At 37.8% G+C, this 12193-nt stretch overlaps 1 protein-coding gene across 1 annotated transcript in view; it reads right to left on the bottom strand.

The window, feature by feature from the left end:
* Positions 1 to 3570: 3570 nt before the first annotated feature.
* The window catches only part of CWC27 (CWC27 spliceosome associated cyclophilin), a 250864-nt gene continuing 242241 nt past the window's right edge, over positions 3571 to 12193 (bottom strand). Inside the window, exon 14 of the mRNA XM_024928816.4 lies at positions 3571 to 4001. Coding sequence (XP_024784584.2) covers positions 3839 to 4001 — 163 coding nt within the window. The 3' untranslated portion in view covers positions 3571 to 3838. The remainder of the gene's footprint in view (positions 4002 to 12193) is intronic.

Here is a 12193-nt window from a genome sequence, read left to right on the forward strand (position 1 = left end):
AAAGCTAAAAGAAGAAAGGAGATAAAATATACTTGGGACAGTTAAACTTCCTGCTTTCTAGTAAGCAGAAATGATACCACCTGATAAACTGTTTAGAGTTATTGGAACAGAGACAAAGCCATAGAGAACCTAGACCTGCTTTTGTGTGTGTGTGTGTGAATGACAGTGTTAAAGAATGTAACCTCTCTTAACTTCTCTACACCCATTACAGACAAATTGCTTATACTGATACAACCCTCAATGGTAACTCACTTCACACCTCCATTTTCTTTCTTGTTATCACCAAGATTAAACAGCATGTTTGGGCATTATTTTGCATTTATCTAACCTTTTCCATACAGGCCACAGTGCTACAACAGAACAGGTTTATGTACCTCACACGTCAGATCTTATCAAGGAACTTGGTAGTGACAGCTTGATAAGGACATCATAGCTGATTGAACTTGTGCTAAAAACAGCAGCAAACCACTCATCTCCTCACACTTTTTAATGACCTTGTTCTATGGTAGCCCCATTTTTAGATGCAGCAGATGCATTACTGTGTGGCCTCAGAGGATACAGAGTGCTGAGGGTATGTGTATTGTTACACCATTTAGTATTCACCTATGGCTTTGATGGTGGTGGTAGTGATTTTGGGGAATAAATTAATAAATGTTTCTTTCTACAAACCCAGGACTTCTAATAGTAAGATTTGGTGTTTCATTATTTCCCTTGGAATTCAAATTTCATCAAGCCTTGCATTTTGTATTATATCATTAAAAATTCTAGAGAGATCTGCATTTGCCTCAATTACCTACTGAGAATGGAGAGGTCTAGGGTTAAACTTTCACCTTGCCAATGACTTCAACCATGAGAAAAACTGATTTGTCATAAAATGAGAAAAAAAATTGCTGGGAGTTACTTTTCTCTTTGCTCTCCAGAACGTGCAGCATTGTCACAGACAATGAATAAGAATGCTAACTCATATAGCAAGGAAGAAATGTAAAAAACAAAACAAACAAACAAAAAACCAATGCTAACATACTTCCTTGTCTTAGGATAACATCCCTAGGGTAAGACACATAAAATAAAAATCCCAAATATGAAATTAAAATTAAAAGACTAATTTTCTAACATGTTTTTTGAATTTTTTTTTTGTTTTGGGAATTCATTTGGCTCCCACACATTCCTGTGACATTTGCAAAAGGTTTACTGTGAACACATTTCATACAATATTGAACAGGTAATTCAACTACATTTTTAAGCTTTTTAAAAATTATTATTGCTCTTATTCAGTTAAGTTTATGGTGAATTTTATTATCATGTTGAAGTTCTTCTGATAAAATTCTAATCTCTGTAGAATTTCAGATCTTTCTGCTCCTTGTGGTTAAAACAGGATGAGAAACATTCAACCAAACTGGTTTTAATTTTGTCATTCAGTTATCTTTTTAAACCTGCAAATAGTATTCTCTAATGTGTGCCCTGGAGGTCTGTGGTTTCCTCTGTTCCAGGATAACACTGCACTGGTTAAGGTGGACACAATCCAGGAGGAATGGTAGAGAAACCACAGGGTACTTCAACACAGACAGATTTAGTGGTAATATGTTTCAGAATAACCAACAGAGACTTTGTGAGTTTGGAAGATGAAATTCTGTTTTATCTGAAATAAAACCAATATTATAACCTTTATGGTGAGGGGAAGATGGGACACACTTCCAAGCACTGGCTTATTTTGGGGTGGCTTTGAGTCTGACCACTCTGCATTTGAGTGGGTTGACATTTTCTCAGAACACCTCAATCATAGCCCTCTCCTCCTCTTTGAAGCTCTCTCCTTCTTCCTGAAGCAAATAGAAAGGGTTCTTGTTAGTACTGGGGGTTCTTCTGTCTTCTCACCTCAGGTTCCAGATATAATCATAAAAAAATTGTGAAATATTTCAGATATTCCAAAATGTACAGAAAATGAGAACTGAGTATCTACCATCCAGCACTTAAAAAATAAAACATTACAAACACAAGTGAGCTCCCTGTGAATTCCTTCTCAGAGGCAAACACTATTTCCACATGTTTTTATACTTTTCTACATATGTGTACATTCATAAACAATATATCATAATGAATTGTGTGTCTTAATTTTTATATAGGCGGTTTCCTTTTTTTCCACATTATTTTAAAGATCTGCTACTACATATAGCTCTGGTTTACTGATTTTCACCTCTATAAAGTATTCCATAGTATGACTATTCAACAACTTATTTATCCATTCTTTGATTGATGCTTTAGTTTATAACTTAGTACTCCTCTCCTTGAGCAATATGTGAGAATTTCTTTAGGATTCCTAGGACCTAGAATTAGAATTTTTGGGTTATTGGATATACACATTTTTAACTTCACTAGATATTGCCAATATCAAAAGAGGTGGAACCACCAGGAGTGAGGCCCATCCATCTGTTTAACGAGCCCTCAGGGTTCAAAGTTTCAGATTCAGTAGTCTGAAAGAGAGGTGGTAGTGGTGGGTGGTATGGCCAAGAAGTTACATTTCTGACATGTTCTGAAGTGATGCTACTGCTGTAGTGTTGCATCTGGGATTACATTTTGAGAACCAGTGCTCTATGCTCTAGAGAAAGCCTATCAGATTACATTCTGAAAGAGAGAGCTGATGAGACATGATCTGAAAAGAAGTAGCTGGTGAGATTTTATCAGGTTAGTGAAATTAGCCCGTGATATAATTTTAGCATTCAGACTGTAATATATAATATAGATAATATACAGTAAATAACCAGTATGGGCCAGTTGCAATGGCTCGTGCCTGTAATCCCAGCACTTTGGGAGGCAGAGGCAGGTGGATCACCTGAGGTTGGGAGTTTGAGACCAGCCTGGCCAACATGGAGAAACCCCGCCTTTACTAAAAATACAAAATTAGCCGGGCATGGTGGCACATGCCTGTAATCCCAGCTACTTGGGAGGCTGAGGCAGAAGAATTGCTTGAACCCAGGAGGCGGAGGTTGTGGTAAACTGAGATTGTGCCATTGCACTCCAGCCTGGGCAACAAAAGCGAAACTCTGTCTCAAAAAACAAAAAACAAAAAACAAAAAACGAGTATGAATGATTGTCATCAAAAGCTAAATTCTTAATGAGTTTTTATTGTCAGAATGAGACCTCTGCATGTGCTCTTGGTATCGCTGTGCTGAGAAGGGCAGAGGAGTGGGCAGGGGGCCAGATGTCAGGCTGGGCATGCAGTGAGCCTGGCTGATGTTACTTAGAGTGTTAAAGTATCTTGACTGTGCCCATAAAACCCAGGCACTGGCCTGCATGGAGGTGTGAATGTTCACTTGGGGGTTCCTCAAGACTGAAGGCATGAGGATATTGAGTTGTGCTGGCTTGGATATTTTGAAATATTTATATGCAAAAAACCCCATCCATATTTATATTCTATATTTTATTTATAATATTTTATTATATTCTGAAGTTAGTGAAAGGGAGGTTTCCCACAAATATTCTTTCTGTAGGAACTTCTTATAAAAAAATCTTGAAAAGGAAGCCTTCATATATTTTAGGGTAAAAGGACACAAACAGGCTTGCAGTCTGCAATGGTTAACATGTAATGTGGAAGGAAAGTTATTTTATTTCAGATTTAGCAATATAAAAGGTCAGCTAGGAAAAAACACATGTACCAGTAACCAAAAGCATTTGCTTACATCATTCCACAATTTGCAAAACAAGATAATTGTTTTTCAAAACCAGACAACAGGTTCAAAAATACTTCTTTTCACACCCCTAAGTGATGCTGTTGGGAACAATGGCTGTTACAAGGCCATTGTAGGCACATTTCCAGCAAGTTCTGGTTATCATTATTCTCATTTTATCTTCTTTCTTTTTTCTCTCTCATCAGCTTTTTGCTTTCTTCCCTCCTTCTTTTATTCACTGGATTCCGAGGATCATAGATTTCAAATGTATCTGAGTCTTGCATGCTTGCATCTTTCACTTTTCTGCTTTTATCCTCAAACTGAAGTACATGTGACATCCTAAATAGGGAGAGAGATGGTTCAGTGATTTCTTGCATGGGAACTTACAGTAGAAATTCTATACTCTACTATCATCGACGTAATGAAACATAAGCATACAGAACACCAAGATGGGTTTGTTGTTTACTGGTGCTTACACCACATGGAAACCAACTTCTCAGAAAACCCTTAAATTTGAAAAACATGTCTGGAGTTTGTTCTGCTGGTTTGTATTTCTAGTAGAGAGTCTCTTTGCCTCAGTCTTCACTTGAGGTTTCTCCCCTGTTGGGAGGTTAAAAGAGTTCTATACAGAAGTGTTCCTCAAAGTAAACTCAGAGGACACTGTCTGCTTCCTTTAAAGAACACATTCCTTTAGCCAGAGTGAGTCAGGTTGCAGAGCAAAACTCAAGACAATAAGCCAGCCCTATCTGATTTTTAAAAATTTCAACAGTTACACGGGTCAGGAGTTGGGAATACATTAAGGTAATTTAAAAATGATGTTCAAATGGTGTTATGACTCTCTTTCCTGGGGAATTTGCTGGTTTTTGACATAACTCTATGGACTAATTTCCTTCTACTGTTGATTACAACGAATCTAATGAATCCTGCTTTCTTACTTCATCAAAAGCTTACTGGTCGTAAGGTATCAGCATATGCTGGAATCCTGAGAAGTCATAAGCTAGCTATCTTTAGGATCAGCGAAATATGTTAGTAATTAGCTGTGCCCCATATGAGGTGCCAGGAATAAACAGGGAAGTCCAAAGAGCAGACTTCAGAACAGTTGAATGAATTTAGAAAGAGAAAAGTTCAATTTTTTTTTTTTGAGACGGAGTCTCACTCTGTTGCCCAGGCTGGAGTGCAGTGGCGCGATCTCGGCTCACTGCAACCTTCACCTCCCAGGTTCAAGTGATTCTCCTGCCTCGGCCTCCCAAGTAGCTGGGACTACAGAGATTTGCCACCACGCCTGGCTAATTTTTTGTATTTTTAGCAGAGACGGGGTTTCACCATGCTGGCCAGGCTGGTCTCAAACTTCTGACCTCGTGATCTGCCCGCCTCGGCCTCTCAAAGTGCTGGGATTACAGGTGTGAGCCACTGTGCCCGGCGAAAAGTTCAATTTTCATACAAATAAAACTCTTAAGTCTTTTCCTACCAGTTATATCCTATACACACTTTTCTTCATCACAGCAGATAGGGTTAAACTGTAGGATTAATACTTCTTATATGCCTGTTGTAACTTTCAGATGAAACCCAAATATGATGCTAATATCTTTTCCCCCATATAAGCAGAGATCTGGGTAGTAGGTAGGCAGTAGTGAAGATCCCTCACTCTTTTCTCTCTACAGCAGCACAAATGATGAGTGAAATTTACTTGTGTGGCAAACTCACATGGGTATACCTAGATTTTGAAGAATCCTAAAAAGATTTTAGGAGGGAAATAAAATGTCACAATTTTAGTGATACCATCATTACTAAGGGTTCAGTAGCTGCTGCTCACCAGGGCTGGCGAGTTGAGACTTATGTACCATTTCTACCTTCTTTTGTCCCACCTGAGTAAGCTTACTGGAAAGCAATAAGTAGAAATGATATATATGGATGATCTAGAATCTACTTTAATTTACTGAATAAGTCACATTCACATTTTTATACTTCATTATTATTATTATTATTATTTTTGAGATGAGATCTTGCTATGTTGCCCCAGATGGTCTCGAACTCCTGGGCTCAAGTGAACACCTTGCCTCAGCCTCCCAAGGAGCTGAGATTACAAGCGCATGCCACCATGCTTAGAACTATATTATTAATGATACATAATTTGTATCAAATTTCATAACTGATCTTAATACCTGAATATGCTATTTCACATGTGGAGTTGCTGACTTTTTACACTTCCATTCCTTTAGTAGACACCCTTATTTAGAAAATGTATTGTACAATAGTTGCAAAATCTAATTTTCTTGTGCGTTCAATTTCCTACAGCGTTTAGGTATTAGCTTCTGAAAGTAAGACAATCTCTAACTCCCAGAAAAAGGCTGACTGTTCGACAGCCATGGTATTAAGTAAACCACTAGAACCAGTTGGAAGAATAATTAAACCAGATTTATGCAGTTAATGATATCTCACCAAGGTCTAAATAATCAGTGACAACTCACTTCAGTAAATACACCTCTGAAAGCCAATTAACCAGTGATAGCCACATGCTTTTGAAAGTTGGCCCGTCGGCTGCAGACTCGCTCCAGTGAATATGCTTCTGAAAGCCAGCCAGTCAACAATAGTTTCTTTCGAATAATGGGGCTTCTGAGGCTGATAGCTGCCCCTAAACAATTCCTGACCCCAAAACACTATGTAAGATTTGCAGCCTGCTTTGCTTGGAGACACTGTGCCTAAAAGCACAGCTCCTCTTTACTTAAGTAATAAATTAAGCCTTTTTTTCTCCAGTCATTGAGAGGTAGCCTTTTTCTTCAACACTTCTTACAATCTTTGCTGCATCCCCCACAAAATGCACCCTTTAAAATTGTAATATTACCACTAATGAGAAGTAAGTGCAGAAGAATGGTAGGACTGTCCTGTTAAAGGTACTTTACCACACATCGGGGGCATCTAGACCCCTCTACTGCACTTCAGTACATGCTTAGCAGCAGCTTTCCAAGTGCTTACGGGCTGGCTGTGTTGATGTCTAAGCCAACACCAGTGTAGCTGGAATCATACGCCCTTTAAAACACTTTCATCAATACTCCTGGATTGATATGAGAAAACAAACTTACTGTCTTATTAATACCTCTTCATATACATATTCTTCTATTTAAAAAATTATCCTCTTCTCTGCCCAGAAATACAGATGGTTTTCTGTAATATCCATTTCTAGTAGGGATTCTCCATGTTTCAAAAATGACTTGATCAGAATTTGTCAATTAAGAATATAAAAAGGCACCTTCTTCCTTTCTATGCCATGAGAGAATCTTGCAACTATTGGATTTAGTCGGCTCTGGTATAAAAAATGAACTCTAGACACATGAATAACAGCATAAAGTCCACAAGAAGAAACAGATTTCCTTACAAATTTGAAAAAAAGCAGAGAGCCGTGAGTTAAAGGAGCTGTCTTTTTCAACTGTTTGTTTCATACACCACTGCACTAAGCAAGTCCAACATTTTGATTAATAACAAACCTAAACCCAGAGGAAAGAAAGGGCTATCAGCTTACAAACTACTTCAGCTTTAATATCATAATACTTAGCATGGCTAGTTACTTGGCAATAATATTTAATCTTTAATAGAAATAAAAGCATAATCAAAATGCTTCATCCATTTATCTTTCAACATGCTTTGGTCACTTCATTGTGAAAAGCAAAACAAAACAGTTATTATGATTTTCAGCATAATAAATTCCTGACCTACTTGCCTCTATAAATCACAGACTGTACGAATTGAAAGCATGCCTGCACTTTACAGTCTCCTATGAGGATACACAATAAGATTTAGAATACGGACTCAATTTGAGTACAGGGGGTCTGATAGTTTACAATCACGTATGTCCCAATAACTCAATACTATCCACTCTGCGGCTCTTTATGGAATTGGCCCAAAAAAAGTAGTGAATTTTTTTGGAATTAATTACACACTGATCATTTACATATGAAAATTGTAGAGCTTGTTCACTTGAAGGCAAAGATAAAAATTTAGGTTTGATTAATAAAAAATTTCACATAGGCTCAGATTCTCAAATAACATTGACTTTATAGTGTGTTACAATATTATATATAGTGTATATATAAAATCTATGGTTATATATAATATATAGCTATATATTATACATATGGCATATAGTATATATATAGTATATATACAGTATATACACTATATATAGCTGATCTCTATGGTATATATTATATATATCATATATAATATGTAATCTATTATATATTATAGTATATAGTATATATTATATATATAGTATGTTAAAATATGGAAGTTTACTATTTTCAGAGAGGTTGTGTTTGACAGGAAAGTGGTTTTTTTGTTATTGTTTTTGGTGTTTTTTTGGTATGGGGCTGTGTAAAATTACAAACAGAAGTAAACAACTGATTTTTCAAAAAGGACTAGACCTTGACTGACTTCACTAACTTCTTATCCAGTTTTTAAAGTTCTCCCACAATTGTGAAATAGACTAAGATACAATAGCTATTTGTATCAATGGGAAATATCAAGAGAGGAACTGATTCTCAGACACACAGTAAGTAGCCTAATATAGAATTCCAACATTAGCAATTCATTTCCGATTTAAATGAATTTAAATTACTTATATAATATAAACAGCTATCCTTTTCATTGGGAAGTCTACAAACCTCTTCTTCCCACATCCAAGCCACCCTAACTTAGGAACTTATCACCCAACCCTACGATTGTTGCAGGTGTCCTAATTGTTGTACATCTGTACTATTTCCTTCCCAGATCCAAAGCTTAAAAAATAATATTTCTTACACATTTCTTTTATAGCATTCTTTTGATCAGAAACTACTGGTTATCATATTAGACTGAAATAAATACCTCAGTCTACCCTTAAAAGTCCTCCAGCAACTGGTGCTTCCTATCTCACCAACCTTATTTCATTTCTTTCATCAATTCTCCCCATTTTGTAATTGCCTGTTTACTTGATTGTGAACAGACTCAGTTGTTTGAGACAGTTTGAGTCTTGTTCACTGTTGCATTCCCGGTGCCAAACATGGTGATTTGTGTTGGGAATAAGGCCTTCAGACCCTTTGTACTGGTCAGGCTTGTTGGCTGGTACTAGAAGGCTTGCTAAGCTAAGAGTCAACTTCCTTTTGTGGGTAGAGACTGTCTTATATTTTGATGATAAACTCCCTAAAACATCTACCAGATTCTGCAGAAAGTTTCAGGCTCAGCATAAGTCTCTTTTCATTTCTCACAGCTCACCAAATACTGATAGTTGCTTTTCCACTCACTCATACTAGTGATTGCTAGTTTTTATTTCCTCAAAAGACTGCAGTGGGAACATGCCTGATGTTCTTATCCATCTCATATAGCACCTGATGTAGAACTAGAGAGAAGGGCCCCTTTTTTTATTATTTGTTTAAAGCAATGTTTCTCAAAGCATATTTCTAGAGCCCCTGCATCCGATGCAGGTTGCATGTTAAAATCACCAAGTAGCTTTAAAAACTATCAGTGCCAGGCTTCCAACTCCAAAGGTATTGATTTAATTGTTCTGGGATGGGGTCCCAGCATCAGTAACTTAAAAAAAATGTTCCTAGTTATTTTTAAATGCAGTCAAAGTAAAGGGCACAGAAATAAAGCTTAAGAGCCTTTATGCTTTCAGATTGATTGATTTCATTAGCCCTTTGTCCTTGCCCCTTCAGAGATGGAGAACAGCTGGTTCCTAATGACAAACTACTCAAAGAAACTCAAGTAGCCTCTGAGTCTATTATTTGAACTGAATAATCTCAAGTGCATTATTTATTTCTGATATATGTGATTTGAGGAAAAGGCAATGAGCTAGACTCAATTATTCATTCAAAAAATATCTGGGGGCTTTTAATGCATGCTGCCAACGCTGGACACTGGTAAAACAAAGCCAAATATGACCCAGGCCCTACTTCCATGAAGTAAACAATCTATAAGAACATACAGACAGACACCACGATGTGGTAAACGCAGAGTTTGGAATTGCCTGCAAACTGTGAGACAACAAAAATAGCACTCGCTGATGCAGCACTCTACAAAAAGCTTTCTCATGTTGTCTGGTAGCATCTTTACAATAACTGAATGTGGTGGGGGGCAGGAAAAATATTATTATCACCCCTGTTTCATTGGCAATCTCTGAGACTGAGGGTCGAGAAACTTGTAGCTGATAACTTCTTGACCAGATACTTTCTTCTACGTCTTCAGAGGTAACAAAACTTTCATCCTGTAAAGATGGATTTAACTTTGGGAATACATCAAAAGTCAATTCAGTGCTAGGTCTAGTAAGGAAGATAAGAAATCAGATAGAGTAGTGCTTATTTTGGAGTACAAAATTTAAAAAATGCAACCATAAAAAGACATGAATCCAGGTTGGACATTAAAGAAATTTCAAAAGAGAAATTCCAGAAATGTCTTGAGCAATGTGGGAGCATCTTTGGGAAAAGGCACAACTCTTTTAGGTGAATGCTTACTTACAAAAAAGAAAAAGCATTAATTCCCCGTATAAATTTTTATCTCCTTATTGCCTTTAATCAGTGCTATCTGAAATCTCAGTTCCAGTTTCTTCTAGTTCTTCCTAAAATAGGGATGCTAAGCAGGGACACCTCATTCAGCTGGAAGTCCAAAAGGAGCAGAACCAAGGGCCCACAGCCTGCCTCTGCAAGGGTGGATATCTGGCAATCTCCTCTCAGCCATCGAATTACTAAGGACTACCTTGTGGTCTATAATATTCAGGTCTTTTATATTTTTCAAAAATGCAAATGTAGCCATGAAAACTCTTCTGTTTTAAATCCTTTGGTGGCTCTCCATTGTCTACACAAGGAAACCCAAAATTCCCAATGTGGCTTCTATAATCTGGCTTTTGCTTCCCTCTCCAGCCTGTTACATCTCCTTCTCCCATCACATCTATGCTCCAGACATCCCAGTTCTTTGAAGTTTCCTGAACAAACGCCTGCACTCTCCTTCTTCCTCGCTGCCTCTATATACACTATACACTTCTGTCTCTCAGTTAGCTGAGTGTTATCTCCATCTTAGAAATGGTTCCTGATTCCTTTCCTGATCTGACCTGCTGTTTCTCCCCCAGGGTTAAGACCCTCTTCTGGTCTTGCAGAGAATCTTGAATATCTCTCTGGTTTAGTCTTCCTCATACTACAGTGTAACTGCTGTCTCCCTTACTAGGCTGCAGGTGCTCTTGAGGGTGGCGGCTCTGCTTTTTTGTTGAGATGGGGTTTTGCTATGTTGCCCAGGCTGGAATGCAGTGGCTATTCAAGTAATCATAGCACACTATAGCCCTGAACTGCTGGGCTCAAGTGATCCTCCTGCCTCTGCCTCCCAAGCAGCTGGGACTATAGACATGTGCCACCACACCTGGCTCTGTGGTGGCTCTGTTATTCGCCTTTGTACCAATTGGCCTTTGTACTAGCCAGCAATGCTTGCCAAGAAGAATGCCCTCAATAAATGTGTGCTGAATAAATAAATGTTTCTGAGTAGCCAGCCACCTCCAAAACCTTTGACTAGAATTCTGGCTTTGTTCACCTTGCTCCTTGATAGTATTAATACATAATTCCAAATCATTGAGCAATTATGTTTATAAACTCTTACATGATAATGCCAGAGAAAAGGCTAATAAGTTACTTGAACAGCTGAAACAAGGTATTTCTACTACTACTAACTTTATGATATGAAAATCCAACACTTATCTTTCTCAAATGGACCAGTTAAACTGCTTGAAGATTGACATCTGTCTAGTGTATGATTAGCCTTTGAGGTGGGAGAAAGTACATATATTGTCCTCGGACAAGCCTTCCCCATGTGGGTTAAAAGACCTTGCCATTCTTTATGAAATTTTGCCATACACAAAATTTGTCTCTGTACTGTGTTAGTGTATTGTGTTGACAGCTTCTAATTTCTCTGTTAAGTTAGAATTCTAAGAAACCTAACAAAATAGCTCCTAGTTATTACTAAGATTGTCATTCTATGGGACTGTGGATTACAAACTTTAATGAATCTGATTTAAGTTTTTTAGGGGTAGGGTTGAAAGGAGACTTGTATTTAAAAAGCAAAACCAGCCTTTTTATTTTTAAAGAAAAATCTCAGCAAGACCAAACAATTTTCAAGTTTTGCCCACATCTGATCCTTTGAAAGGACCATACCCTGCTCTGTATCATAGGTGGGCTGCAGCATACTTTTGTCCACATCACTTCTCTGGGACGCCCTTCCGCCTCCTTCCCACTGGTGTATGTCCCTGTTTTTTTCAAAGCCCAGTTTAATTCCCATTTCCTCCTAAAATTCTTTTCTGACTGCCCTGGGCCTCAGGATTTGTTCCTGCCTTTGAATTTCTTTAACACCTTCTATGAAACCTCTGTGGTATGCACTCAGAAGCCCTGAGTTTGATTTGAGTTACATTCAGTCACTATTACTGGAGAAAGTCACATTGCTTCTCAGGCCTCTGTTTCCTCACCTGTGGAGAGGGGTGGTAATGTGCAACCTATTTACCTCACGTGGCCTGAGGATCAAACATC

Source organism: Pan paniscus, chromosome 4 (genome assembly GCF_029289425.2).
Source record: "Pan paniscus chromosome 4, NHGRI_mPanPan1-v2.0_pri, whole genome shotgun sequence".
In the NCBI taxonomy this organism is placed as follows: domain Eukaryota; kingdom Metazoa; phylum Chordata; class Mammalia; order Primates; family Hominidae; genus Pan; species Pan paniscus.